This window comes from Malaclemys terrapin, chromosome 22 (assembly GCF_027887155.1).
Source record: "Malaclemys terrapin pileata isolate rMalTer1 chromosome 22, rMalTer1.hap1, whole genome shotgun sequence".
Lineage (NCBI taxonomy): Eukaryota > Metazoa > Chordata > Testudines > Emydidae > Malaclemys > Malaclemys terrapin.
The window spans coordinates 787,811-815,403 of record NC_071526.1 but is presented as its reverse complement, the minus strand read 5'-3'; the positions used below and the strand labels follow the sequence as shown (position 1 = coordinate 815,403).

At 44.3% G+C, this 27,593-nt stretch overlaps 1 protein-coding gene across 3 annotated transcripts in view; it reads right to left on the bottom strand.

Moving 5' to 3' along the window:
- RLF (RLF zinc finger) overlaps positions 1-27,593 on the bottom strand; it is a 102,466-nt gene that overhangs the window by 28,198 nt on the left and 46,675 nt on the right. For all 3 annotated transcript variants that reach the window (XM_054011842.1, XM_054011844.1, XM_054011843.1), the window contains exons 5-6: positions 17,304-17,506; positions 3,498-3,634 (exon numbers count right to left, since the gene is read on the bottom strand). In XM_054011842.1, the coding sequence (XP_053867817.1) occupies positions 3,498-3,634; positions 17,304-17,506 (340 nt within the window). The remainder of the gene's footprint in view (positions 1-3,497; positions 3,635-17,303; positions 17,507-27,593) is intronic.

Genomic DNA, 27,593 nt, shown 5'->3' with positions numbered 1-27,593 from the left:
AGCAACTTTGACCCATCCTCTACTGTACTCAGAGAAGGTCTTCTACTGTATTCTGGACCTCCTTTGGGAATCCAGAGAGCTAAAGTCAGGAGGCTCTCATCACCTCCGTTGCAGCAACTGAACAGGCAGCAGTATCAGTCGTGTCAAGGGATTTATTTGGGCATTAGCTTTCGTGGGTTAAAACCTCATTTCTTCAGATGCATGGAGTGAAAATTACAGATGCAGGCATTATATAATGACACATGAAGAGAAGGGAGTTTCCTTACTAAGCATATTAATTCAGACCTTTGTGCAATTCATTTAAATTACAATACAGAACTGTATTTCCTGCACTTGTCAGAAGCAGTACAAAGGCTTGGGGGAGTCAGGGTAATGGAGGAGCTGAGGGAGAGGGAAGGAGCAAAGGAGTGATCCTGGAGGGTGTTGGGTGTGAGGTTTTTCTGGCGGGTGGGAGGGATTGTTAGGATATTGGGAAGCCCCCCCCCATGCAGACCCTGGCTGTCCCCAAGCCTCTCCCTTCAGTCAGGTATGTCTGCCCGTCCCCACACCCCCCTTCTCCATCCTCAATGCTATCACCCCACTAGCTCCTGAGTCCATGCACCTGTGTGTCGTCCCCCCCATTAGCCATTCTGAACCCCAGTCTGACACCCCACCAGCAGCCCTGTATGCTCTACTCTTTCCTAACATGGCTCCGTGGGCAGGGTGCTGTGATGAACTTCTACTCCTGGGGGAAATTCTGCAGCACTGGGCATAGAATTTTGTATTTTCCCGCATAAAATACATTTTGCCTAAGAAGTGCTGCAGTTCAACCTTTTGCCCACCAGAGGTTGTTGTAGCACTAGAACAGCCAGCCTGAATGCAGCTGGCTGGTAGGCAAAAGGCAGAACTGCAGCAATTAAGCAAAATGTTTTTTATGCAGGAAAATACAAAATTACATAGGAGAGGAATTCTGCACATCCGCAGATGCACAGAATTTCCCCAGGAGTAGGAAATGAAAAGGAGATGTTGGCCATAGGGGGAGATCCCTTCATCAGCTCTAGCTTCCCTTGTCTTGAAAGATTCCTCTGGAGCATCAGGTCTCTGGAGGGAGTAGGTGATGCTGGTTACTCCTCTCTATGGTGGGGGGCACTTGACGTTCTGGAAAATTATTGGCTGCCTAGGGAGGAGGTGCATACCGTATAGGAGGCAGCACCCAAGTGCGCTCATACCAGCAAGGGTTTGGTGGTAATCGTGGGCCATGAACAGTTGCTCCTTCACAGGAGGATTCTGGGAAGGGACCTCCATAGGAGTGAGGAGGAGACCCCAGAAGTGACACTTGAATCCTCTTCCTCATGTTCGCTCAGGAAAGGTGGGGCACCTGGAAAGATCTAAGGTGAACGGTGATTGGTACAAAGGCTGAAGTCTGCACTGAGGTAGCCATGGATAAGGCCGCAGGCTTTGGGTGCTTAAGAGGGAAGCATGATTGCTGATGGCACCAAAATGTGGTTGGAGCCCAAGTGGGCTTCTTTGGTACAGAGGAAGCATAGAATTGGCTGGGCTCGGGGGGGGGGGGGGGGGGGAGGACGGGGGACAGGTTAGAGCGTCTGGTGGCCTTGCAGCTTGCGTCTGGGAGGGAAGGTGGTGTGAGTGTGTGGCCCCCCCAGCTGGGCTCTGGGGGGATAGGAGGCAGAGAAACAGAAACTGGGTTGTTGTAGGGGTTTCTTTAATTCTCCTCTTAGGGGAAATTGTGTGTGTGAGAGAGAGAAAGAGATACATGCTGAGAGGTATTTTGAAATAAAATTACCAAAATAATTGAAACTGGCATGATTAGAGAGTCTTATTTTGACAAAATTCGCATAATTTTGCAATAGTGTGCAGAATTTTTATTTTGACCCAGAATTCCCCCATGAGTAAGCTTCTATCTATAGAAAACTAACGCTAACACTACTACTACTATCATTATGAGAGGAAAAATAGAGTTAAGGAAATCTCAACAGTACAACTGCGAGAGCTCTGTCTCAGGCCGAGGCAGTTGACAAGAAATTGAGGGCGGTTCACCTGTGCAAAGCTATATAAAACAGCTGGGGGCACGAGACTGACTAACACACATGAGTAGGCCAAACAGACACTGCTATAAGATATCTCCAATCAAAGGCACAGGAGGTGCTAGCACACCTAGAGTGGAGCACCCAGAGGGACACTACTCAAGGAACTACAAGCTGTTATGGCTGACCCCACAATCCTCTCTCCCAAATTGTTATTCCACATGGTTGTCAGACATCTCCACCCCAATTCCTTCTTATAGTCGTCTTGGAATTTTACTGTAACCAGACCATTAGCTTCTGGAGTTTTTCTCAGATTCTCATTCACATCAAGGCTCTGCCCTTGGATAGGGCAATGTGCTATTAGCTAGAGAGATGTAAGATATTTAAGAAAAATAGACTGTTTAAATGAATATGAGGACCACTTTAAAAGAATCGCAGCACTTCCTGTTTCTATCCAAACAGATCAGACTTTGAACAGAGATCTGCTACACCTTAGCCAAGGTTCCTGGACCATAACTATGGGTTTATTCAGCAGGAGTCTGAGCAGCTTCTCTGCACTGCTTCTGCCACTTTCCCACTTAGTTATGTAAGGATGCACTTCTACCTGAATTAAGACATGCAGATCTGATGTTAGGATTGGGAAAGTATTTTTGAATCACTGTTCAGTTAAGAATCCCAGCATTCTGGGGATTGTAATGCTTTCCAAATTTTCATCAGTGGGAATGTGTCACCTGAAAGAAAAAGAGGTTTCTTACAATAACGGAGTTCTTCAGGGGTGTTGCCCCTGCACATTCTCTCTATGCAACCCACTTTCACTTGTTCCATATAGACCTATCAATCTACCTTTGGCTCTGGTGTTCAATGGAAGAAACTGAAGCACTTGAGTTACATGCCTCTTATAACCTTGGTCCCCAAATGTTCAGTGCCAAGAACAGGTACCTGTGCAGTTTATCCAATATTTCTGTGATCCTATGGTGCTGGTCATGAATCCTAATAATATGAATGTGCAGAAGCAACAACCCCAAGAACTCCAGTTAGTTACCCATAGATAACCTCTTTTTCATAGAACGTATATTTTTATGAACTGAACCAATTTATTCTTGTTAGTAGCTCAGCTACTTGGCTTTTTACTGCCTCTAGAATTCTCAAATGAATATCATCAAGTTCCGGAGATTTAATTTCTCAAGAGGTACCATAATCTCTTTTTCGATACCTATCTGACAATGCCTCACCCTGACAGATTGAAAAAAAGTGTGATTTCAGATAGGTCACTTTAGCGCTCCTTAACACAACAATGATGAACAGTTTGCATATACTGTAATTTAACATCCGGTTTTCGTCTAGTCATCACTTTCTATATTTTTTATATGAAAAAGTGGCATTTAAAATTAACGTTAAACTGTTTGTTGCACTTTTCATAAACCATACGTGAGAAAAAAAAAATATATATATATATATACATATATTACTTACCAAGAGCAATACACGGTTGCAGTTTGAAGTTGCTGGGTAAGGTATGTTGTACAAAGAATAAACGCAGTGTTATCTTGCCCCTCAGATTCCAAATTACATATGATCTCTAGTACTTCTTTGCAATCCACTTTTGCAATCTAACAAAAACAATGTTATGTCAAAAAGAATAAATGTAGTTTCTTCAGGAATTTTTTTTTGCAAAATCTTCTAAATGATGTATGTTAACAGACTGTATTTAACATTAGTTAATTTTTCTACTTGCAAATATTCCTGGCTTCTTTTAGACATGTGAAATTCAAGGTTTAAGGAAAACCAGGAATACTCCTGGAATAAGCCAGTCTCAACCTTTCTTCCTCTCTTTTATGTTCTCCAATGGTCATCTGTTTATCCTTCCCAACATTTCCTGATATTTTAATTCTCTTTAATAGATTTTGGCAAGATGCCCTTTGTTGCACTACTGCCAATGGGTTTAAGCTAAAGTACCACTTCAGTTGTGTACCAGACATGCCAAGCCCACGTGGGGGGGGAGGGGGGAGGAGATGCAGAAATTGGGCTTGTTTTTGGCTTAATTGGCTTGTGAGTTGCTTGTTGGCTAGTAGCTTGTTGCTTTTTTTTTTTTTTTTTTTTTAAATCAGCTCCCGGCAAGCAGGGGCAAAAGGGGGAGAGAGTCAGGGGTGCACAGCGGGCCTACCACAGTACCACACTGCACGACAGAGGGATCTAGTCACATAAGAGTGATGGGGTTCTTAGGGATTGGCTTGTTTTTGCCTTGTTTTGAAATGGAATTAGCTTGATTTTTGGCTTATTGTGAAAGCTGGGGTGCTTATTTACTGTGTGAAAGTTGGCAACTGTGTTGTATACATTTCTTTAATTTTACTGTGTACCAGGATCAAATTAAAAAACAATAACACCCTATTTAAGATCTACCAACAATCTAGGTAGTTAGATGTTTCAAATGTTTAAAAATGAGCACTAGTGAAATAGCTTCAATACTGCCTATTAATCACAAATATTAGTCTTCTGACACAAACACTACAGAATCATAGAAATGCAGTAGGGGACCTTGAGAGGTCATCTAATCCTGTCCCCTACACTTAAGGTAGGACTATGTCTTGACAGGTGTTTATCTAATCTGTTCTTAAATACCTCCAATGATAGATTCCACAACCTTCCTAGGCAATTTGTTCCACAGCTTAACTACCCTGACAGTTAGGGATTTTTTCTGATGTCCAGCCTAAACTTCCTTTGTTGCAATTTAAGCCCACTGCATCTTGTTTTATCCTCAGAGGTTAATGAGAACAATTTTTCCTCCCTCCTCCTTGTAACAACCTTTTATATACTTGAAAAATGTTACGTCCCCCTCAGTCTTATTTGCCAGACTAAACAAACCCAGTTTTTTCAATCTTTCCTCAAAGGTCATGTTTCCTAGACCTTTAATCATTTTTGTTGCGCTTCTCTGGATTTTCTCCAATTTGTCCACCTCTTTCCTCAAATGTGGCACTCAGAACTGGATACAATACTCCAGTTGAGGCTTTATGAGCGCACAGTAGAATGGAAGAACAACATCTCCTGTCCTGTTTACAACACTCCTGATGATACTTTTGCAACAGTGTTACACTTTGACTCATATTCAGCTTGTGATCTCAATGATCTGAATGATGGAATAGATTGCACCCTCAGCAAGTTTGCGGATGACACTAAGCTGGGGAAGAGGTAGATATGCTGGAGGGTAGGGATAGGCTCCAGAGTGACCTAGACAAATTGGAGGATTGGGCCAAAAGAAATCTGATGAGGTTCAACAAGGACAAGTGCAGAGTCCTGCACTTAGGAAGGAAGAATCCCATGCACCACTACACGCTGGGGACCAACTGGCTAAGCAGCAGTTCTGCAGAAAAGGACCTGGGGATTACAGTGGACGAGAAGCTGGATAGGAGTCAACAACGTGCTCTTGTTGCCAAGAATATGGGGCTGCATTAGTAGGAGCATTGCCAGCAAATCAAGGGAAGTGATTATTCCCCTCTATTTGGCACTGGTGAGGCCACATCTGGAGTATTGCGTCCAGTTTTGGGTCCCCCACTACAGAAAGGATGTGCATAAATTAGAGAGGGACCAGCAGAGGGCAACAGAAATCCTTAGGGGGCTGAAGCATATGACTTATGAGGAGAGGCTGAAGGAACTGGGCTTATTTAGTCTGCAGAAGAGAAGAGTGAGGGGGGATTTGATAACAGTCTTCAACTACCTGAAGGGGGGTTCCAAAGAGAATGAAGCTAAGCTGTTCTCAGTGGTGGTAGATGACAGAACAAGAAGCAATGGTCTCAAGTTGCAGTGAGGGAAGTCTACATTGGATATTAGGAAAAACTATTTCACTAAGGTGGGTTACCTAGGGAGGTGGTGGAATCTAGGGAGGTGGTGGAGGTTTTAAGGCCCTGCTTGACAAAGCCCTGGCTGGGATGATTAAGTTGGGGTTGGTTCTGCATGGAGCAGGGGATTGGACTAGATGACTTCCTGAGATCTCTTCCAACCCTAATCTTCTATGATCCACTATATTCCCCAGATCCCTTTTCACAGTCCTTTCCCATTTTGTATGTGTGCAATTGACAGTCCATCCTGAGTGGAGTAATTTGCATTAGTCCTTATTGAATTTCACACTATTTGCTTCAGATGATTTCTCCAGTTTGTACAGCTCATTCTGAATTGTAATCCTATCCGCCACAGAATATCAGGGGTGGAAGGGACCTCAGGATGTCATCTAGTCCAACCCCCTGCTCAAAGCAGGACCAATCCCCAGACAGATTTTTGCCCCAAATCCGTAAACAGCCCCCTCAAGGACTGAACTCACAACCCTGGGTTTAGCAGGCCAATGGTCAAACCACTGAGCAAGCTATCCCACCCTCCAAAGCATTTGCAACCCCTCCCCACTTGGTACTGTCCGTAAACTTTATAAACGTACTCTCTATGCCATTATCTAAATCTGTGATGAAGATATTGAACAAAACTGGAAGCAGGTCCAATCCCTGTGGGACCCCACTCAATATACACTTCTAGCTTGACTGTGAACCATTATGGAGATGAATGTGGTAATTCAGAACTATTTTTTCTCTGCAGACTTGGGAAGACAGAACCACTTGGTTCAAATTACAGGATTTCTTCATAACCATAAGGACTAGCAATTTAAGAAGCGACTAAAACTTAACTGTGGGATGCCATTTTTTTGGTGTCACAAAGAAACTGCACACTATTAGCAAAGATATTCTTCCCAAATCACCAGTACTGCAAAGTCAACCCAAATTTTGAGAGGTTTCAGAGTAGCAGCATATTAGTCTGTATCCGCAAAAAGAACAGGAGTACTTGTGGCACCTTAGAGACAAATTTATTTGAGCATTTATTTGAGCATAAGCTTATGCTCAAATAAATTTGTTAGTCTCTAAGGTGCCACAAGTACTCCTGTTCTTTTTGCAAATTTTGAGAGTTAATGCTGCATTCTTTCTACCTTGTGAGTAATTGCTACAAATAAACATTCTCCGGAATAAATTACTTTATCTTTGAAAAATAGTTGTGCAGGACTGGACAATTCAATTGATAACTCAAGATGGAACAGAAGCCAGCTCCATCTCTCTACAGTAAAGTTTTTATTTGTTACTAAGTAAAAAATACACACCAACAGAGCAGTAAGGGATCATTTTTACTACAAAGTACTGCTGGTATGGTATACCTCCAAATACCAGTTTAATCTGACCCAAAATTATTAACCCAACCTAATAATTGCTTAATTTAGTGATCTGAGTGTGAGACTTAACACATGCAAGGATTTGTGGAACTGTTTGTACAGAACACTATAGAACAAACAATATACCAGAAACAACCTACCACAATCCTATCTCTGCCCCAGTAGGAATGCCAGCCTGCTAGCACACCCTTCCCCAAACATGAGCAATTTACATTTTCAAAAACTTACAGTCTCAATTGGATGAGTATTACAGCGGTGACTGATCATTTGTATCAATAGGGAAGCAGTTATTGAATTAGATATTCACATACAACTTCTAGTGCAAGATGCTTTTTGTTTACATTCTGACCCAAATTCTCTTTCTGTTGCAAGCACTTTGTTCCACTCAGGACTTCAGTGAGACTACTCATACTTAAAGTCACACATGGAAGTAAGAATCTTCCTGAAAATAGTAGAATATTCTAAAGTTTACACTAGGAGTGTTTCCCAAAGTCGGTGGAGCTAGAACTAGGCAACAATATATGGAAGAGGTACAAATTAATATGGGCAAGCCTTTAAAAACAAATGGCAGGGTGAGAAAGGAGGTGAAATTGACTTCTCCCCCAAAGTTTAGGGAGCACTGCCCTGTGATTTGGCTCAACTGTTGCTCCTTCCAGGGCTTCCTCTGGAGGACAGACCCATAGGGAGCACCATGAGAATGGGCAAGGGATTGCAGGAAGAGACAATTATCTCATGGTTAAGGCAGCTGAGTACCACCTTGGAGAACTGGATTCTATCCCTGCCTGTGCCACACATTTGGTATGTGATGCTGGTCATGTCACTTAAATCAAAGCCTTGTCGACAATACAAATTCTTTCCTGGTATATCTATCCCAGAAGAGCCCCTAGTGTAGATTAAGTATTTGTCAATAGGAATTTTTCTGCCCAGATTGTACCACCAACTCCACAAACATTAGCTATGCTGACAGAAGTTATGTCTACACTGGGGTTTTTGCAGTCATAGCTATGTCAGCTAGGGTGTGTTTTTTTTCCACACCCATGACCGACATAGCTATGCCAACGTAACTTTGTAGTACAGACCGGGCTCAAACTTTTCACAGGGGGTCATTAATCGTCCCTCTCACTATCGGGATGGCTGAGTTGAAACTGGGGGTCTGATTTATGTAAATGGTGAATGCGCACACAGCTGCAACTGAAGTCAATGGAAGCTGTGCTTTATATGTTCAAATTACTATCACTAGGAAAAAAAGTTAAGTTAATGTAGACTTAAGGTTGCTTGATGGTATTATCATACAGAGCACTGAGTTAAGGAAAAGAAAAAAAGAAAAAAAATCAAGCTTCTGATAACCAGGAAATACAGAGTTAAGACTGGCCATGCAACCTTAACTCTCCTCTTCTTCAGCAGTGCCCCAATATGCCCTAACACCAGACATACCTTAACCTTGCCAGCCCCAGTTTCTGAAATGTACAAGGAAGAGCCTCCTTTTACAACCCATTCATTCTCATCCACAGGATTCCATCTAACATTACACTGGTCTACAATTTTTGAGAAGTCGTCTGCTTCAGAGATAAAATGTGCTATTATGTATTTTGGATGTGCTGAATTCAAATATGACAATTAAAACAACTGATTGGCTACTGTTTCTAAGATATTTAAGTTTACACATTTTATGTCTATGTATATTGTGTAGATAGAGTTTTAATCATAAATTGTAAATCTAGGTCTTTTCATGTGTTTATGGTTGCTTTACATGATAATATTTCACCTGTCCTGTTTATGTAACACTTTAAAAATCAGCAAAAGGGTTATATAAATAAAATTTATTACGAAACAAAAAGGCAAAAAACTATTATGTACATAGTTTAGTCCTATTCAGTGTCTACTCGGCGCTTCTTGACTTGTCTCTTGTATTCATTAAATGGAGCATCTCTTGTCACTGACCAGCAATAGTCTGCAAGCATTGATGGGCTCCATTTGCCCTGATAGCGTTTCTCCATTGTTGCAATGTCCTGGTGAAATCGCTCGCCGTGCTCGTTCACTGCTCCGCAGTCCGGTGGGAAAAAAAAAATCTAGATGAGTGTGCAAAAAAATCTCTCTTTAGTGACATGTTGCAACCAAGGCTTTTGTATGCCTGGAGAAGGTTTTCCACCAACAACTTGTAGTTGTCTGCCTTGTTGTTTCCGAGAAAATTTATTGCCACTAACTGGAAGGCTTTCCATGCCGTTGTTTCATGTTGTAATAGGTTTCCTTCATATGGACTGTATGACCAACTGGAATTGATGGCAAAACATTGCCATTATGCAGTAAAACAGCTTTAAGACTCATCTTCGATGAATCAATGAACAGTCTCCACTCATCTGGATCGTGAACGATGTTGAGGGCTGCCATCACACCATCGATGTTGTTGCAGGCTACAAGATCACCTTCCATGAAGAAGAATGGGACAAGATCCTTTTGACGGTCACGGAACATGGAAACCCTAACATCACCTGCCAGGAGATTCCACTGCTGTAGTCTGGAGCCCAACAACTCTGCCTTACTCTTGGGTAGTTCCAAATCCCTGACAAGGTCATTCAGTTCACCTTGTGTTATGAGGTGTGGTTCAGAGGAGGAGGATGGGAAAAAATGTGGGTCCTGTGACATTGATGGTTCAGGACCAGAAGTTTCATCCTCTTCCTCGTCTGACTCAAGTGAGAATGATTCTGGTGCATCAGGAATCGGCAGTCCTTCTCCGTGGGGTACTGGGCGTATAACTGATGGAATGTTTGGATAATGCACAGTCCACTTTTTCTTCTTTGACACACCTTTCCCAACTGGAGGCACCATGCAGAAGTAACAATTGCTGGTTGGCTCTCTCCAAATCATTGGCACTGCAAAAGGCATAGGATTCCCTTTTCCTGTTCAACCACTGGCGAAGATTTGTTGCACAAGTGTTGCAGCATATGTGTGGGGCCCACCTCTTGTCCTGATCTCCAATTTTGCAGCCAAAATAAAGGTGATAGGCTTTCTTAACCATACTGGTTATACTGCGCTTTTGTGATGCAAAAGTCACTTCACCACAAACATAGCAGAAGTTATCTGCACTGTTCACACAAGTACGAGGCATCTCTGCTCACTTTGGCTAAACAGAAATGTGTCCCTTTGCAAAATCGAACACTGACAAATAAGAGAGCACAACACTGTATGATTTCTAGAGCTGATATAGGGCAATTTGTTCAGCAGAGTGATGTAAGCTTCGTTATGATTGCATCATCCATGACTTCTAGGAATAACAGGATGCAATTCATATCATGTATGACGCAATACCAGCTTCAGATTGCATCATTCATTGTTTTGCCTAAAAAACAAGTACTGTCCAAACCCAATCATAGATTTATTCATAGATCCAGTCAAAGATGTATTTTAGTCATTTCTGGTTTAAATTGAGATCCCTTCCCTTTATAACTCACTTATCCTCCGCCATTCCCAAGTCAAGGGTCGTATATACTGACCCAATAGCATATCTTGAAAACTAGAGCCAATCAACAATTTTAAGCATCATTTTCGTTCTCCGTGACCCAGAATTAGTAAAGTTTGACTACATTTATTTCAGAAGCATTTTGGCTGTAGAGCAGTGTTATTAAAGGACAAACAACAACAAAAAAGGCTGCACACATCACCTTCCCTCTACCCTCTGAGAAATGCCTCAGTTTGCACGTAGCACATTCTCACAGTGGCCTTTGGCACAGTAAGATTTAGGAGGTTCCAGATCCTAGAATAAACTCACGCACCTAGCCTACTCCCAGGAAAGAATACTAAGCACGTACAATTTAAGAACCACTTCTCAGCCTTTTACAACTCCCTTACACTCACTCCCAGGATACAATCTCACTTTCACTTAACCAGCATTAAACAATTAGAATCCTCTCATATTCCACCTCACTGCTGACAATATCCTTTACAGTAACAGCACTATGCCTTGCTATTGACATAACCTACAAAATTCTGAATAGAAGTAATGGTCTACTGCATCCTGAACGTACACGTGTACTGCTTCCCTTTTCACATACAAATGAGGGGGAAAACATAGATCTCATATAAATCACAGCCGTCTCACACCTCATAGTAATCCACACATCCTCCTACCACAAACACACCTTTACCAAGCAGGCTCAACTACCGCCTGCACCATTTAGTGTACACTTAAACACACTGACTACAGCTGGAGTATCCAAATAATTACCATTGGCTACTGCCATCTCCAGGGGATCAGAGGGAAGGTGGCATGGGCAACCTTTTTCCCCTCTTCTCCTTTTTGTCCTTTAAAAAGGTTAGATGAAATCTACGGGTGAGAGCGAATAGGTTGTAAGAGGAGGTGAAGAGCTTGCCCATTTCAGCAACTGTGGAGTCAGTAGAGCAAAGGTATGTGTGATTGGCCACATAACATTAACTGGGCATTTCCTAGTTTTCAGAAGCTTGAGTTTTGCTCAACTCAATGTTTTGCAAGGAGATGACATATCAAACAACTTTAACTCTGCATGAATGTGTTTTTTTTTGGCCAATTTCCCTAGTTTTTTTAATAGGAAAAAGATACATCGTTGGTAGGAGTTAGCAGTCATTTAAGGCAATTGTATGTATGATGCCCTGCAATTAACATACTGAGCCAACCATGCACTCTACTCCCCCATCCCCAGCTGCACCCCATCAACCCTGCTTCAGCTCATCTCCCAAGCCATGACCATAGCCCATTCAATGCATTTCCCCCTCCAATCTGGCTACCTCCCCATTACTGTACCGATGCCTCCCCACCACAAGAAGGGAAGACATCTCCCTGAAGCCTTCACTCCCTGGTATACAAACATTTCCATCACTGTTAATTCCCACTCCTGTAACACAACTCAATGTGTTGCCAACTCCACATAGCGGAAAGTCATCAGAGAAACTCTGAAAAGTCGTTAGATGTTACTATGTAACCTACATGAGGGAACATTTCAGACAGATGCAATAAGAAGTGTCCATCTCACGAGGGGAATCTCTTCCCCCGCCCTCCCCCAATGACCCTGGGGCACCCAGGGCAATATCCAAGTGAGGGAGTCTCTCCCTGGGGCCGGGGAGAGTGGTGAGGGAGCAGGGTCCCTGAGAGGGAGTCCCAGGGAGTGGGAGGGGGCGGGGAAGGCTATACTCACTGGAATACCACAGTACCCCGAGGCACCAGTTCTCCCAGGGTTTGGGAGGCAGTGGCTGAAACTCCATCTCCGCTGTGCACACCTGGCCAAGCCGCCCCCATTCAGCCTCCTCCCTCCCCACCTGATCATAGCCTTGACAAGTCTGACGGGGAGCGCAAAACGGAGAGTGCGTGGCGACTCAAGGGCAGGCCACATCTGCAGATCAATGTCTCTGGCTGCTGCTCCCCAGGCCTCCCCTAGCTTGGCAGGTTTGCTGTCTCCAGTCTGGACACCATCTCTTCCTCTTCCTCCCCCTGTTCCCACTCCCCAGGACTGAGGGCTGCCACCAGGATCATTTATTAAGAAAAACATGGAATGGATTTTATTATGATTTTCTGACTATACAAATTGGTGACTTCTTTCTCTGAATATCACTGTAATCGGCAGTGAAAGTCAGATTTGTGGCTGGTCGCTTTATTTCCTCGCTACGGAAACCAAAAAGTCACTAAATCTAGTGACAAAAATCGCTACGTTGGCAACATTGGTGGTTTGGGTGCACTGGCAGAGCTGAAGGGTGTCATGCCTCCTTAGTTAAGCCAACAACCTCTCTCCCCTCCCCTACCACTCATCCCCATTTATCCTCCTTCCCATAACCCCTTCCACTCTCCCCCTGCTCCCCCACTCCTCCTCCTCTCCCAGGAAGCATTCACATATCTAATCCCCCACCACAAATATTTTGATTACATTCCCTCACAAAATAAAACTGGCACCCATGACTCAAATTTTCGCATCCCCAGTCACTCAATTCAAAACTCATTTTGTTTCAAATGGGGGTTTGTGATTAACTTATCCTAAATTAAGTTAATTGAATGGTAACTTCATAGCAAACACAAGGAGGTCTGATTAATTCAGTGATCAGTACCTCTCTGTTTAACAGTATGAGGCAGCAGAAGGAAACTTATTTTTGGGGGGTGGGGAGGGTAGACCTGTAATTCGGGAACTCCTCAGTCAAATGACCCCAAATATGAATCACTAACTCTAACTGGTGCCCTCATGAAGGGCACCAAATTTCAAAACAGTCAGATTAACCATTGGATTTTAGAGCATTTACAAGAGTAGAGCTTCAAAGCATATAAAATGGCAGGAATGGAAACCCTCTAGTTATGTTTCTGTATTGGCACAGCCACATTAAGAAAACATACATTCTCAGCTTGGGTCCCCCAAAGATTTAGTGATTGCCATGCACTACCTTGGATAAAACTCATATTGAGACCATTGTGGCCCACATCATATCAATAGTTTGATCTTTACCTTTTACAAAAAACCTAAATGTCTTTCCCCCCAGGCTTCTCTCTCTCTGGAATCCTTGGCTCAAATGACTCAAAATTTGGGTCATGTAAATAACCTTACCCTGCACCCTTCTGAGGCACACCAAATTTCAAAGAAATCCAACTAAGCATGTGGACTGTAGAGAACTTAGGCACAAGCAACCTTAATTCTGGCATTTCCTGACTGAATGCTTGTCTATGCAACCTTAATGTTCCTTTAACAGTTTTTGAGGTGCAATTTCCTAGATTTTAAAAAATGCAAACCAAAAAACATACGTGATATCTTGAGGCATCATACAGATACCCACATGGGTCATCAGCAGGACTGAAATCTTTGGTCTAACTAACATACCTCCATCATCTGAATTGCTGGAGTAACTGATAGAAGTTATAGGCTTATTCTCTACGTGAACCAACACACGAGAGGATTGGGACATTTTGCCTGTGAGTTTCACAGGAATTTGCTAACAGTAGACTAATAGAGGAATGGTGAGACTCAGGAATATTGTGTTCCATCCCAGGCTCTTGAGGAGAGTGTTCTCTAGTGGGCACAGTCTTCTACCCATTCCCCTCAAGTGTGATCCCTCTTGCCTCCTCCCCTCCCACTTGGTTGTCCCAGACTTGTCTCATCCCCTCTGTGGCTTCTTGTCCCAGTCCCATTCCCAGTCTCCACTGCTCAAGCTTCTCTGATCCCAGTCTCCTTTTCCCATCCCATCCCAGTCTCTCCCCACCAATCCTGGCCTCCAGTTGCCCGAGCCCACCCATGTTTGCAGTCCCCATTAGCTCCCAGTCCCAATCTACCTTCCCCAAGCTCCTCAAATTTCAGTCCCTACTACCCCATGGCTTCTTGTCCCAATCTCTTTGCCCAGTTGCACCCAGTTGTGATAGATCTGAGTAGCTGTACCTTTATTCTCCCTCTATGATCCACCAAGGGCACCAACTCATGCTTCCAGCTCCCTGGCCATCACCTCAAGTGGAGACACGTCTCTCCCCCTTGATTCGTTTTTTTTCCAGGCTGCACTTCCTTGCCTACACTGAGAATTCCCCAGCAGGCCAGACTGCCTAAGCAGGCTTGCTTTGCTTTCTCCTCAGAAGCTATAAACAGTGTAATTGCCCATAGGTATAAATTACCACACAGCCCTTTCTAAGCAATCACGTTTATTCTTCAAGTAAAATCATTACAGAAAAAACATTAAAACAATTAAAAAAAAAAACACTACACGCATGCTAATAAGCTTATCTGAGATCACCCCAACTCCAACAAGGGCTCTGACAGGTGATCTGTTCTTCAAACTCCATCGAGAGGGTTTTTTTTGTGGTCACAAGTTCACAACACCTGCTAGCTTAGAACAAGCATCCCCATGAATAAGTCAAGTTCTTCCAACCCTTCCCCCAGAGGAGTGGGGTTTCTCTCGGACAGAATGTCCCGTCCATTTGCTGGATCAGAAAGTAGGCCCTTGGCCCATTTAAATTCAGGCTATTAAAGAGAGGATTTCCCGATAGTCTGTTGGTTCTCTGGAGAGTCCAGTTTGAACGAGTACATCCAAGCCTCTCCAGGTGCAGATTGCTCTCTGGAGTATTATAATCTGAATGAATTTGCCTAGTCATCCTCCCCATTCTTAGCTCCTGGAGGGATGTGGTCCCCCTCCCCCATGGAATTACTTACAATCCCTGGCTCACAATAAACTTAATCCAGCAAGATCTGTCCTGAATATTGCAGGAAATTACCAGATTTGTCACACCAGTCTCCCCACCGCCCCCAGTCTCCTTGTCTCAATCTAACGCTCCACTAAAGGTTGGGCTCTTATCCACTCTGCATGTAAATCAGATGGTTTCTTCCTCCATGCTGCCTGGGCCCAGCAGGGGGTGTCGGTGCATGTGTGTGTCATTGGCAGCACAGGGGAAAAAAAAAAAAAGAGGCTGCCGGTCTCAGTTCAGGTGCTTGAACTTGGACCATGCAGGGCCCCACAACAGTCTGAGTTGCAGCTGCAGGGAAAGTCCTGCTCAACCTCAGGCTGCAGCATGCCCACTGCAGATGGGATCTTTGTACATGCCACTAAATTCCCCAAATTACTATATCTTTCAAAGGCTTATAACTTGGCCAAAATTGGACAGATTTTCACAGAGATTGTAGAAGGCACATCCTTGAGACAAAGGACACCCCACTACCAAAGTTCAAATCCCTGCTCCAAAGTATGGAAGTTCTAGAGTTTGTCAAAGAAGAAACTGACAACTTTCTTTTTTAAACACAAGCAAAACAACATTTTTCCCTACCCTAGTTCTCAGAAATAACTGAAATTCTTGGCTGAAATTTTCCAAAAATATTCAGAACATGAGGGAGACACATGGCATGGAAATTTCAACCCAAATAGTTAAAAGTTTAGCAGAATTATAAGCAACTGAGAACAGGATCTAAAAATGAGAAGTGTCACGCAAACTTAATTGGCTGTGCTACCAGCCCTGCCTATAATACTTGTGAGACAAGTGTGCCTAAGAACTTAAGAGAGCCAGAGAGCCTCCTGAGCAGTTTTGGAAAGAAGGCATGTAAGTAGCTGTACATGTATGCGCAACATCTTTCTAAATAAGCATCTGAAGAAACCACATCCCCTGCTCCTGCTAATACCAGTTCTTTACATCACTCTTCGCCACCTCGGTTCAACTTCTTGATTCAAAGTAATTGGGTCTGTGAAGCTCAGCTGTCCAGTTAACTCCCAGGCAAAGCACTGACACTATGTTTAACAGATTTGCTAACATACACACCACCACATTTTCAAATAATGTGTTTGCTCTTAATTTTTTCCCCCTGGACTGAGCAGAGAGGCCTTAATTAGGGGCCTAGTCTCTTGAAGCTGGGAAGTGCAAACATCTGAGTTATTCAGCCACATTTCATTTTAAACAATGGAAAGTCCTGCTCATTATCTCCCCCTCACACACACACACTCAAAAATGGCTTAAAAAGATTTTGCTCAAACTCCCCCCCTCCTCCGCCCCCCAAATTCTCATATTCAAGTTGACACCAAGCATTTCAGATTTCAGCCCAAACAGTGAATTCAATTAAAAGTAACAAGTGGGGTTATAGTGGCAACAGTTTTGCAACCTCGATTACAACATTCACTATTAGCACAGTTGTTACTACATTGAAAAGAAAAGAAAACGGACTTTTTAATCAAAGTAGTAGGATCATAGAGGTTCAGGCCACTAGACACTAGAGGAGTTTGCCCATGGCTCCCCAGCCCTCCTTTTCTACATTAGTTTTCACTCTATTAGAACAGTCATTTTATTCCTTTGCATCTGAAGAGTACAGTGTCACAGTGCATAGGACAGTTGAAGGGAAGACTTTAGATTTATACTTGAGGCAAATGAGGATCTAGCGCACTCAAACCTTTTTTGCATGGCTGAACATATGTATAAGCCCACATTAATAGACTGTATATAATGCATATATGTATCTGTAGCAATAGCGTTAAATGCACTTTCATACTACGGCCTGAAGTCTTTATATTTTAGTTTTTCTTTAAAAACCTCTATAACCTTAGCATTAGCCAAATTTATTTAGAAATGCACTTGATAGAAACTTCACACATTAATAGGGGCTATGATTACTAACCTCTTTAATAGAGTCTTCATTAGGCAGCATAGAGCACAAACATGTGATGTAGGCTTGGCGAAAAGATGATACATTTGAAATTTCTGGAGAATCTGCACATAATTTTGACAAGAAAGTAGCTTGTGGAATGCAGTTTGACTTCATCAAGTGTTTTACTCGCATCTGCAGAAAGGAAGGCCCTTCTCGTGTAACCAATTTATTGGCTAGGAAAAGAAAAAAAACCTTTGAGAATATACCAAATTTACAGTTGGCACTTAGTTGCCTCATTGCATTCACACCACTTTGATTTTGTAAGAAACAGGCTGAGGTCTGGTCAACGTTTAGATAAGAGATATGAAACCCTTGTTGCAGTAGAAATGGACAATAATGAATAAGCAGTGGTGTTTTCATACCAATTACTACACTCGCAGTGCACCTGTGTAGCGATAAGGGAATGCTATGCTACAAAAGTAGTGCTAGTATATTAGTAAGGGACGGTAGCCTCTTTGGCTCAACAGACATCACAGCACAGCATTAGGAGACACTCAGTTCCTATAGTACTTTTCATGAGTAGAAATATTAAATTTGACCAGGACACTTTTTCCTGTACTTTAAGTTGGGTAAGTTTAATATATTTTATTTCTACAGCATCTATCCATGACTAGAAAACTAAGTATCTCAAACAATACACTAAACACTACATGTTCAGCCAAAATAAAAGCATGCTTTATGAAATGTGTCTAAAATCTAGTTATAACACTACCAAAAAATTACAAAATATAGAAGTCCTTTTCTGAAATTAATTCTGAGGCACTCTGAAAGGGGGAAAGCACTACTTGACTTCAAACAGGATTTAATTCATAGAAGTTCTATGGCCTGTGTTACACAGGAGGTAAACAGGATGATCACAGTGGTCCCTTCTGACCTTCTGCTCTATGAATCTATGAAAAGCATTCTAAATAGACAGAAGTCCTGTATTCAAATTCGAGCCCAACCCAATTTTAAAACCCCCAAAATAATATGGCTTCAGTGGCACAGGCAGGGTCTCCGGGTAGTGACCTGAGTACTATCCCACACAACACCCTGGTACATACTTGGGTGGCTAGTCTGAGCCCTGGCCTGCATCACTGTAGCCATACTGCTATTTTTAGTGTGCTTGCTCAAGCGAAGCTTGCATGTCTGTCTATCCACATTCCCAGCTGCAGTGTAGACACACCCATTGGTGCCTGAGCTAAGATTCCCTAAAAAGGGGGTTGTCTTCAATTCATTTGTGACCATTTATGTTCCACAAATGGTACTAATATCCATTGCTTGCATCACTGAGATCTTCCCAGAATAGGTGACAAACTCATAATGCTCCCAACATATACTATGGTTTGGCAGAAGGGTGATACTTATTAGGCACCTAAAAGATCTGATGTTCAAAGATATCAAGCAGATGAAGCTCTCATTAACTTCAATAAGATTTGTTGGCATTCAGCATTTCTGAAAATCATGTCACTTATTTAAATGCCTACCTATGGATTTAGAGCCACCACTTTAGACATCCAAGTTTGAACTACATCTGCAGTACTGACCAATTACCTTCCTTCAGCTGCTAGCTTCCACATGAAGAATCTGGAGAAGGATGGCCTATTGCATTTACTTGGTCCATGGGCCATATGTCTGATACCACTGTGCTAAAGAAAGCACTCCAAGAAATTGTAGAAAAGAAGGCAGGAAGTGTAGCTGAGCAGAGGCAACATATATTAAAGTCTCCAAGTACTAGTAAGCAATCCTTTTTTCTCCTTTGAGAGTTGCATCTGTATACCACCTGGCTTGGGAATGCAGAAAGAAATAACTGATTACAGGAAGACAGAAAAGAAGGGCTTCAATTAAACCAAGATTTCTCTATCACTCTCGCCCATACTATGTATCATATAATGGTGTCAAATATAGAATAATGCTGTGTAAGAGTAAGACCGAACCTTGCCTACCCTAGACAACTAAACTGATGAGAGCACTAGCATAAAGTACCACGTAGCGGGACAGTCACACAGCTCTGGCTCAGAAAGGGTTAAATGCCAGCCCTCGGAGAGGGCTGGGGCTGAGCGCCAATCAGGAAGAGGCAGGAGGCAGCTAATCAGAGCTGGTCAAGCCATTATAAAAGAGAGCAGATCAGAAGGGGTAGTCAGTCTCTCTTCAGCCTTGGAGAGAGATGGACCTGGCTATCTGAAAGAGCAAAGGGTACCTTGAACAGCGCAGTGCTGGGGCAGGGCAGGAGGAGCTGGGGGAAGCTCCAGCCTGGCAAACCCCCAGGCAGAGGCCTTTGCTGTCAGGGCCGGAGGAGGTACTAGGGCTGTGGGGAAGCAGCAAGGGAAGGAAGAGGTAGCCAGTCCAACCCCCTTGGCCGATGATGAGTGGCCACTTCAGACTGCAGTTTGCCCTTGAGGGAAGGGGCTAGATGAAGACTGGCAGTGGGTCACTGAGGCAAGGCGGGATTGGGGTTCCTCAGGGAGGGGAGGACCCCGAATGTGTGGGGACATGCTGCAGGGCAGTACCCAGGAGAAGGGGCACCGCGGGCCGGTGAGGGACGCGGGGCCTGAAGTACAGTGGTGGAGATTGACTAGGAAGCAGGAACCGGTAGGGAGACACTGGCCAGCAGGAGGTGCTCCAAAGCTGGGGTGAGCTAATTCCCGGACTGACCATCAGGAGGTGCCGCCATGGCGGTGAGTGCCCGCCCTGCTACATACCAACAGTGCAACAGCCAGTCATATTGTTTCAGGTGCAGGTCAGTGGCAGTTTTGCTTAGCTCCCATATTTGCACTCAGCTAGCGTTGCTGTTGCACTGCCTTTGGGTACCTGTCTCACAGCTCACAACAATTTCTTCTGGGAGATTTCAGAAGCCTTCTGGGCTTTTTAGAGGTCGAGGAGAAAACTGGAAGACATGAAACTACCATAGTCCCCTACTCCCAGCTCCATTTATTTTTTTCCCCTCAAAATGGAAGCTATGAATGCTCAATTCTTTTTCAGCAAGGAAGGTTTCAGCTGAAGCTAAGGAAAAGCAGTCTTGAGAGAAGAGAGGGTGTTCCAACAGTACCTGCAGACTGATTTCATAATGCATAAAGACACAATTCTGTCACAGATGCCACGACTTTCCGTGACTTCTCCTGAGCAGGGTTGGAGCAGCTGGCCAGTGCCAGCCCTGGGGCTGCTGGAGCAGCAGGTAGGGTAGAGATTGCAAGAACAGCTGACTGATGCAGTGACTGGGGCTGGGTCATCCCCTGTGGGGCTGGAGTAGTAGCAGTTAACCCCTGCCACAGGAGCAGCAGCAGGGCTGGAGCAGCTGCAAACCCCGGCAGCACTCTGCCCCCCACCCAAATGCCCAGGGTATTTTTAGTGAAAGTCAGGGACAGGTCACAGGTTTCCATGAATTTTTGTTTATTGCCAATGACCTGACTTGTACTAAAAATACCTGTGACAGAATCTTAACCTTAATAATGCAACATTCATGCACCTCCCCCTTCACTGCCTCTGCACACAGGTGTGTGCTGTACTTGCAGATAAGATGCTGCAGATGGAATACCACTCCTGTGTATAAACCACAGGGCCCTATCTAGCTTAGGCCTTTATGAGCCACTGAAATGAGTGCCTCACATTTGGACACACAATTCTTCCCTGGTCTTCCAGAGGACTGGAGTGCTGGGGGAAAGCTGTTAAGAAGTTCAACTGCTATTGTCCTGACTGATGCCATATCATCAGGCAGGAAGTTCAGGTACGAGAAAAGGGGGAAAATGCTGGGCCAAACCATCAGCCAAATTTATTTCTACCTTCTTACTCTAAACTTTTCCAGCTGAAACTGTATCCCCCATTTGCTCCTCCCTCTCATTTCTGAAGTCTACCTGTATGATTTCCTTGTCATCACTCCAAAGAGGTCCTGTTTTGCCATCCATTGCTCAAAATGCCCATCCTACCTGTGATGATTTGTGGATTCTGCCTGCACAACTTATAAACTCTGTTTAATACTGGGGGATCTTTGCATGTCCCTGACAGGCTGCAGACTCCCTACTGGATATGGGGTTCTTTATCTTATCTGTTGACTCTTTACTCCATGATGGACTGAAATGGTACATGACAATAGAGGGTTGTTAAATCAGGATAGTCGTCTACTGAACTACAAACATCCTAGACAACAGACTAGCTTCTACCCTGTAGAATTGGTTTGTCAGGGAAAGGTTCCCTGGCAATAAAGCCACCTACTAGGGCTCTAGGTCATCACTGAGGCTGATCAGGAGTCACTTGATAGAGGAGACTGCAAAGTTACAAAGAAATGGAGTGGCTTTATGAGTGTGGGGTTTTTGGCCATTTTTTCCATCAGATAAGATATGGAAAGCTACTGGAGGAGCAGGAAGAGGTCAGGGACGTAGATGATATCCTAAGGACTCCCAAGGGAAAGGTAAGCTAGAGTGAGGGTCTTTGTGTTCTGGATATTTGTTTTTCTACATCTCTGCCCTCTGTGTAATTCCGGTGCTTAAGTAAAGAGCAATACTGTGTTAGATGTCCATGCAAAGTGCCTGTATTATATGCTACATATAGCATGTGGTCCCTTGAAAAGGTAAACCAGAAGGCTCACACCAAGTGAGATTCTGGGAGAAGGTCTGTTTAAACTACATGAGAGTCTGAGGTGTCAACAATGAGCTCAGAGACTAGGCTGCTGGGTCAGGTGGTTACAACTCTCAGGAGAGGGTCCTAGACAAAAGTGTGCCTAGGGATCCCAAGACAGTGAGCAGTGACTGGGCTCCTGTGTACTTAGAACACCCATGAATTCGGCCTTTGAGTCCCATCAAGAATCTGATGGGCTGCTGACAGGGAGAGCCCCACCGCATCTATGACACGCTCTGCCTTTGAACTGTGACCTTAGTTTTGCACTCAACTTACTGGTAAATTCAACCATATTCCCTATTCACCTCTCTGTACATGTCCACAAACAGATCCTCTCTGCTCCCCCACCCCACTTTCTGTACAATGTTCCACCACCATGGATTAAGTCTGCCCATCCCCCGTCAAATGTAGAGCAGCAGTTATCACTACAGTAACAAAAACATGTTAGTGCTAATAAACATAGCAAAGCCTCAACCATCATCTGGAATCCCAAGGTATGTGATCAAATTAATTTAAGTTCAGTTTCAAATTTTAATGGCTACTAAAGTGGGCTATTTTACTGGTGGATTAAGAATGGTAAGTACATGACATCTCAGTCATAACATGGAGCATAAAGAAAGGTAGGGAATGGGCATTGACCACTGACTGTTCTCTGCTCAAAGATGGGGGGAAATGGCAAAGTGACAGCGAGGAGGAATTTTGCCAGTTCTTTCTGCATAACTTTTTTACAATACAACCCTTCTGATCCACCCACACCGCTAAAACTCTTGTCCAAACTCATCTCCTCACGTTTCAGTTACTGCAACATCCTCTTTTCTGGCCGGACAAACCCAGTCTTGCCCTGTTCATATCCATTCGGAATGCTGCTGCAAAGATCATTTTCCGAGGCCCTCATTTTGACCATGTCATTCCTCTCCTTGAATGCCTCTCTCTTCTCTTCGATGTCAAACATAAGCTGCTGGTCTTCACTTTCAAATACTGTCCCTACCTTACCCATCATCTCTTGTTCACTGATGCTAGTCTCCAATTGGCCCATGATGCCAGCCTACACAGCCCACTTAAGTTTTCAAACAAGTACCTCTGTGCTTTCTCTCATGTTGTCCCATATGCTTGGGAGGTGTCCCTCCTAAACATCTACAAAGCTACCTCACCCTTTAAACCCTTATCAAAACTCTTCTTTGCCATGATGCTTAGAACGATTAGGCGTCTTGTGTTCAGAGACTACTGCCTATCATGGTGATCAATATTGTCTCACTGTCTCCTTTTACTCCCCCCATATGTCTGTTGTCTTTTGTCTTGTAATTAGATTGTAAATTCCTTAGGGCACAGACCATCTTTTTGTTTTGTGTTAGCAGAGCACCTAGCACAATGGGGCTCTGACCCATGACTAGGGCTCCTAGGCACTATGGATAATATAAATCAATAATTTTGCGCTCTTAACACCTTCTTTGAAGGGGTGAGGTTGTTAATTTTTAATAAAGAATTCCTTTAGTCATAAATGTTTGCTCATCTAAATTAAATAGGTATCAAAACCAAACAAAAACCAGGTCTAAAACTTCCTTCCCCTCTTAACAACTCAGCTTTCATTCTTTTGCCTCTTGTAATATCATCAGGGGGCTTACAGTCTAGGTATGATCTAATTTCTAATATAAAAAAGCAAATTACTTTCAGGCCTTCTTTGTACATCCTCAAGCAGCGTTTCTCAATTTTTTTGATACCAGGGAATGGCTTGTTGCCTTCCCAAACTGTATCAGGCAGATCAGGGACTGGCGCCGGTCCACAGACTGGTCATTGAGAAACACTGTCCTAAAGGAACAAACAAGCACATATGTGAAGAGATGATTCCTCACCTTGTGCTGTAACTGAGTTCTTTGAGATGAGTGTCTCTGTGGGTGTTCCACTTTAGGTAATTGAGCACCCTGCACCTTTAGTTGGAGAATTTAAACAGCAGTACCTGGCTGGGCTGCACTGCACATGTGCTCTCCCAATCTCACGCCTGTCATAATAGCTGATTAGTGCTGTACAGCCACCCCACAACTCAGTTCCTTCTCTACCGCAGAGGACTAATTAGAACTCTGAAGTAAGGAGGAGGATGGAGGGTAGTGGCGCACCCACAGAGGGACACATCTTGAAGAACCTCACTTACTGCGTAAGGTGAGTAACCCTCTTCTTCAAGTGATGTCCCTGTGGGTGCTCCACTTTAGGTGACTGAAGAGCAGTGCCTATCAGGTGGAAGGAGGGGTTCAGAGTTAATTCTGAATGGACAACAGGACCATGTGTTCCAGCCGAATGTCAGCTGCTGAGACCTGGTCGATGACAGAGTGTTGTATTAATGTGTCAGGTGATGTCCAAGTAGCTGCTTTGCATATGTCATTAATAGGCACGTCATTCAAGAAGGCTACTGATGTGCGTACAGCTCTTGTAGGGTGTGTTCTGACCCATTAAGGAGGTTGTAGCCCATGTTGATGGTAGCAGAGCTGGATGCAGCCCGAAATCCATTTGGAAAGTCTCTGCTTAGAGATGGGTTTGCCTTTGGAGCTTTCCGTGTTGGAGAAGAACAGCTTAGGAGTTTTTCTGAATGGCTTGGTCCTATCTAGATAAAAGGCTAATGCCCTTCTGACATCCAATATGTGGAATGTTGCCTCTTGCCTGTCTTTATGAGGTTTAGGAAAGAATGTGGGAAGATGGATGGGTTGGTTGAGGTGGAATGAAGGGACTTTAGGCAAGAACTTAGGGTGGGGTCTCAGAGTGACCTTACCTCTTTAAAAAAAAATTTTATATGATGGGTCTGCCATAAGGGCCCCTATTTCTCCGACATGCCTTGCTGACATTACAGCTACTAGAAAGGCTAATGGAAAGATGTAGTAGCGAACACGTAGCCAGAGGTTCGACTGGAGCAGTCAGAGATCGAAGCACTAAGGTGAGGTCCCATGGAGAAGCTGGGGCTCTGAGCTGAGGTTACAAACGCCCTCCAGGAATCTTTTAGTAGTTGGGTGTGCAAAGACTGAAAAGCCATCCACCTTGTGGTGGAAGGTTGTAACTGTGGGCAGGTATACTCATAATGAACTCATTGAGACCCCCCGATTTCTTAAGGTAAAGTATGTAGTCCAAGACAGGGTAGGGTAGAACTGGTGGCTTCAATTTGTTTGTTTAGGCACCACATGCGGAGGTATGTCTAGCGAGTAGTTGGCCGTCTACTGTTTAAGCAAGATATCCTTAACTTCTTTGGAACAGATCTCCTCCTCCCCTTGGAACCATTGAGGAGCCAGGCTCTCAGATGGAGCACCTCCAGGTCCGGGTGCAGAATTTGGCCTGCATCCTGAGAGAGGAGATTTGGAAAAAGTGGAAGGACTTACGGCGGGCATGCTGGCATCTGTTATAGGTATGGATACCATGTTTTCCCAGGCCATGCTGGAGCTATCAGGAGGACTTTGACTTGATCAGATCTGATCTAGTGTATGAATCTAGGCAGTAGCGGGATGGGGGGAAGGCGTACAGGAAAGGTGAGTCCCATCAGACGAAAAAAGCATCTCCTCTGGATTTTGGAGCAAAACATTGGAAATTTGCTGTTCCAGCTCACGGCAAATAGGGGAACTCCCATCACTGAAATATGCTCGGGATCACGGAGATGTTTATTTCCCACTTGTGGTCATGCGAGAACTTGCAGCTTAGGGTATCCACTGTGATGTTCTCAGATCTCGGTAGGTAGGTGGCCGACATGTTGATGTTGCGTTGGATGCACCACGTCTACAACTTTATGGCCTCTGTGCATAGGGCGTGTGATCTCGCTCCTTCCTGTTTATGTGGACCATGCAGGCCACATTGTCCGTCGTGATCTGTATGGTTTTGATTAGAGGCCTGAAGTGCGCACTGGCATTGCGAACTGCTCACAGTTCCAGAATGTTGATTCCAAAGGAGACCTGTCCTGTGCTGTGAGGCTAAGTGGGCACCCCATCCCAGTAGGGAGGCGTACGTTGTAATCATCATTTGGGGGTGGAGGGGGGCGGGGAAAGGGAGCAGTCGGACGTGGAGCCCTGCGCACACGTTGTGCAGGTGGGTCCACCACTGTGACGAGTCCTTGATCTTCACAGACATGCTTAGGAGTTTGTTCAGTCTGTGTTTGTGTGAGATGTACATAGTCCTGAGCCAAGCTTGCAGGCAGCGCATGAGTAGGCTAGCCTGATTTACGATGTATGCGGTCACCACCATGTGATCTAGGAGATGAAGGCAGATCCTGACAGATACCAGTGGACTGTGTATCGTGGTATCAATCAAGTTTGTCAGGGTGACAAATCTCTGAGGCAGTAGTGATGCTTTCGCCTCCATACAGTTTAGGTGCACCCCAATAAAGGAAGATGTCGATGTATGGAGTATGCCCAAGAGACTGCTGAGATTTGGTAACCTGTTGAAGAGGGAATTGAAGTGTGTCAGCTATTCTTTTAAACAGTTCCTGAAACTGTTTGAAATCATCATCTCCGGTAGTAGGGAGCAGAGGCATGGTGGTCTTGTCAGGTGAGAAAGACGAGTTGGTTGCAGGAATAGCCTCCTGGTCTAACTCCTGCTCTGTTTCCTCAAAAGTTTGTTCCCGGGAGATGTCAGGTGGTGCTACTAACTTTGGTGAGGAGTGTCTAGAAATTTTCCTGCTGCTTGGTGGCTTGAGAAAATTTTGCCTGTATGCTGCCCACGGGTCCCAGACTGACCATTGTGGTGGGAAAGGTACAGGTGGGGGTCCCCATACCACCCCTGTATGTCTGGTCTGCGATAGTGTCTAGCGTGCTCTTGTGGCTCAGATCGGATACTGGTCTGCAGGGGCAAGGAATGCTGAAATGAAGGAAGTTCCCCCTGACACTGCATCTGTGCTTTCAGCACCACGCACACCACCAGCTGCATCTGACCCTCCCTCCACCCCCCTCCAGTGATAGTACCAAGGAGAGGAAACTCAGGTTCCAGGCTCACTGTCAGGCCCTTAGGTGCAAGAAACTGCTGTAGTCTCAGTAATGGAGGAGGCACTTGCATTTGTTGCGGTGCCGAAAATTATTGAGGTACTGGGAAGTAGTGCAGCACCGTGGGGATAGGTGCCGATGTTGACTGCGCCAAGGACTTAGGAGGCTTTGGTGCCAATGCATCAGTGATGTGCAGCAGAGAGCCAGGAGGCGGCGCCATAACTTAGAAACTGCAGAGGCACTCAGTACAGAGGATTTTGTTGTTGCTGCCAATGCCATAGTGGAAAGGGCAGTCTTTTCTCTGCCTTCCTTTTTGGAACCTGCCCACTTAGGGACGGTGGCTTTAGTCCCTGCTGACACAAAGGTACTTTACTGCAATGTGGTCCAGTTGGTACCTATGCAGTAGAGCGAGCTGGGGAACGCTTCTTTTTAGATGCAGGTTTGATAGGAGGAGTGGAAGCTCTCCTCTTTGCAAGCCTTTTAGGAGACAGGTCCCTCCCACATGAAGCTGAGAGGGGGAACTGTCAAAAGCTGCCTTCAGTAATTGATCACCAGGAGAAGTTTGCATTCCTGGGTCTGAGTCAGGATTAAATTTGAGGTCCCTTGCTTTCTTTGTGCGAGTCTTCAGATGATGACAATGTGTTTCCCCCAGGCACCTGACGCATTGTGAGTGTCTGTCAAAGATAGGAATTGCCTCACAGCAGGAGATGCAACGTTTAAACTTAAG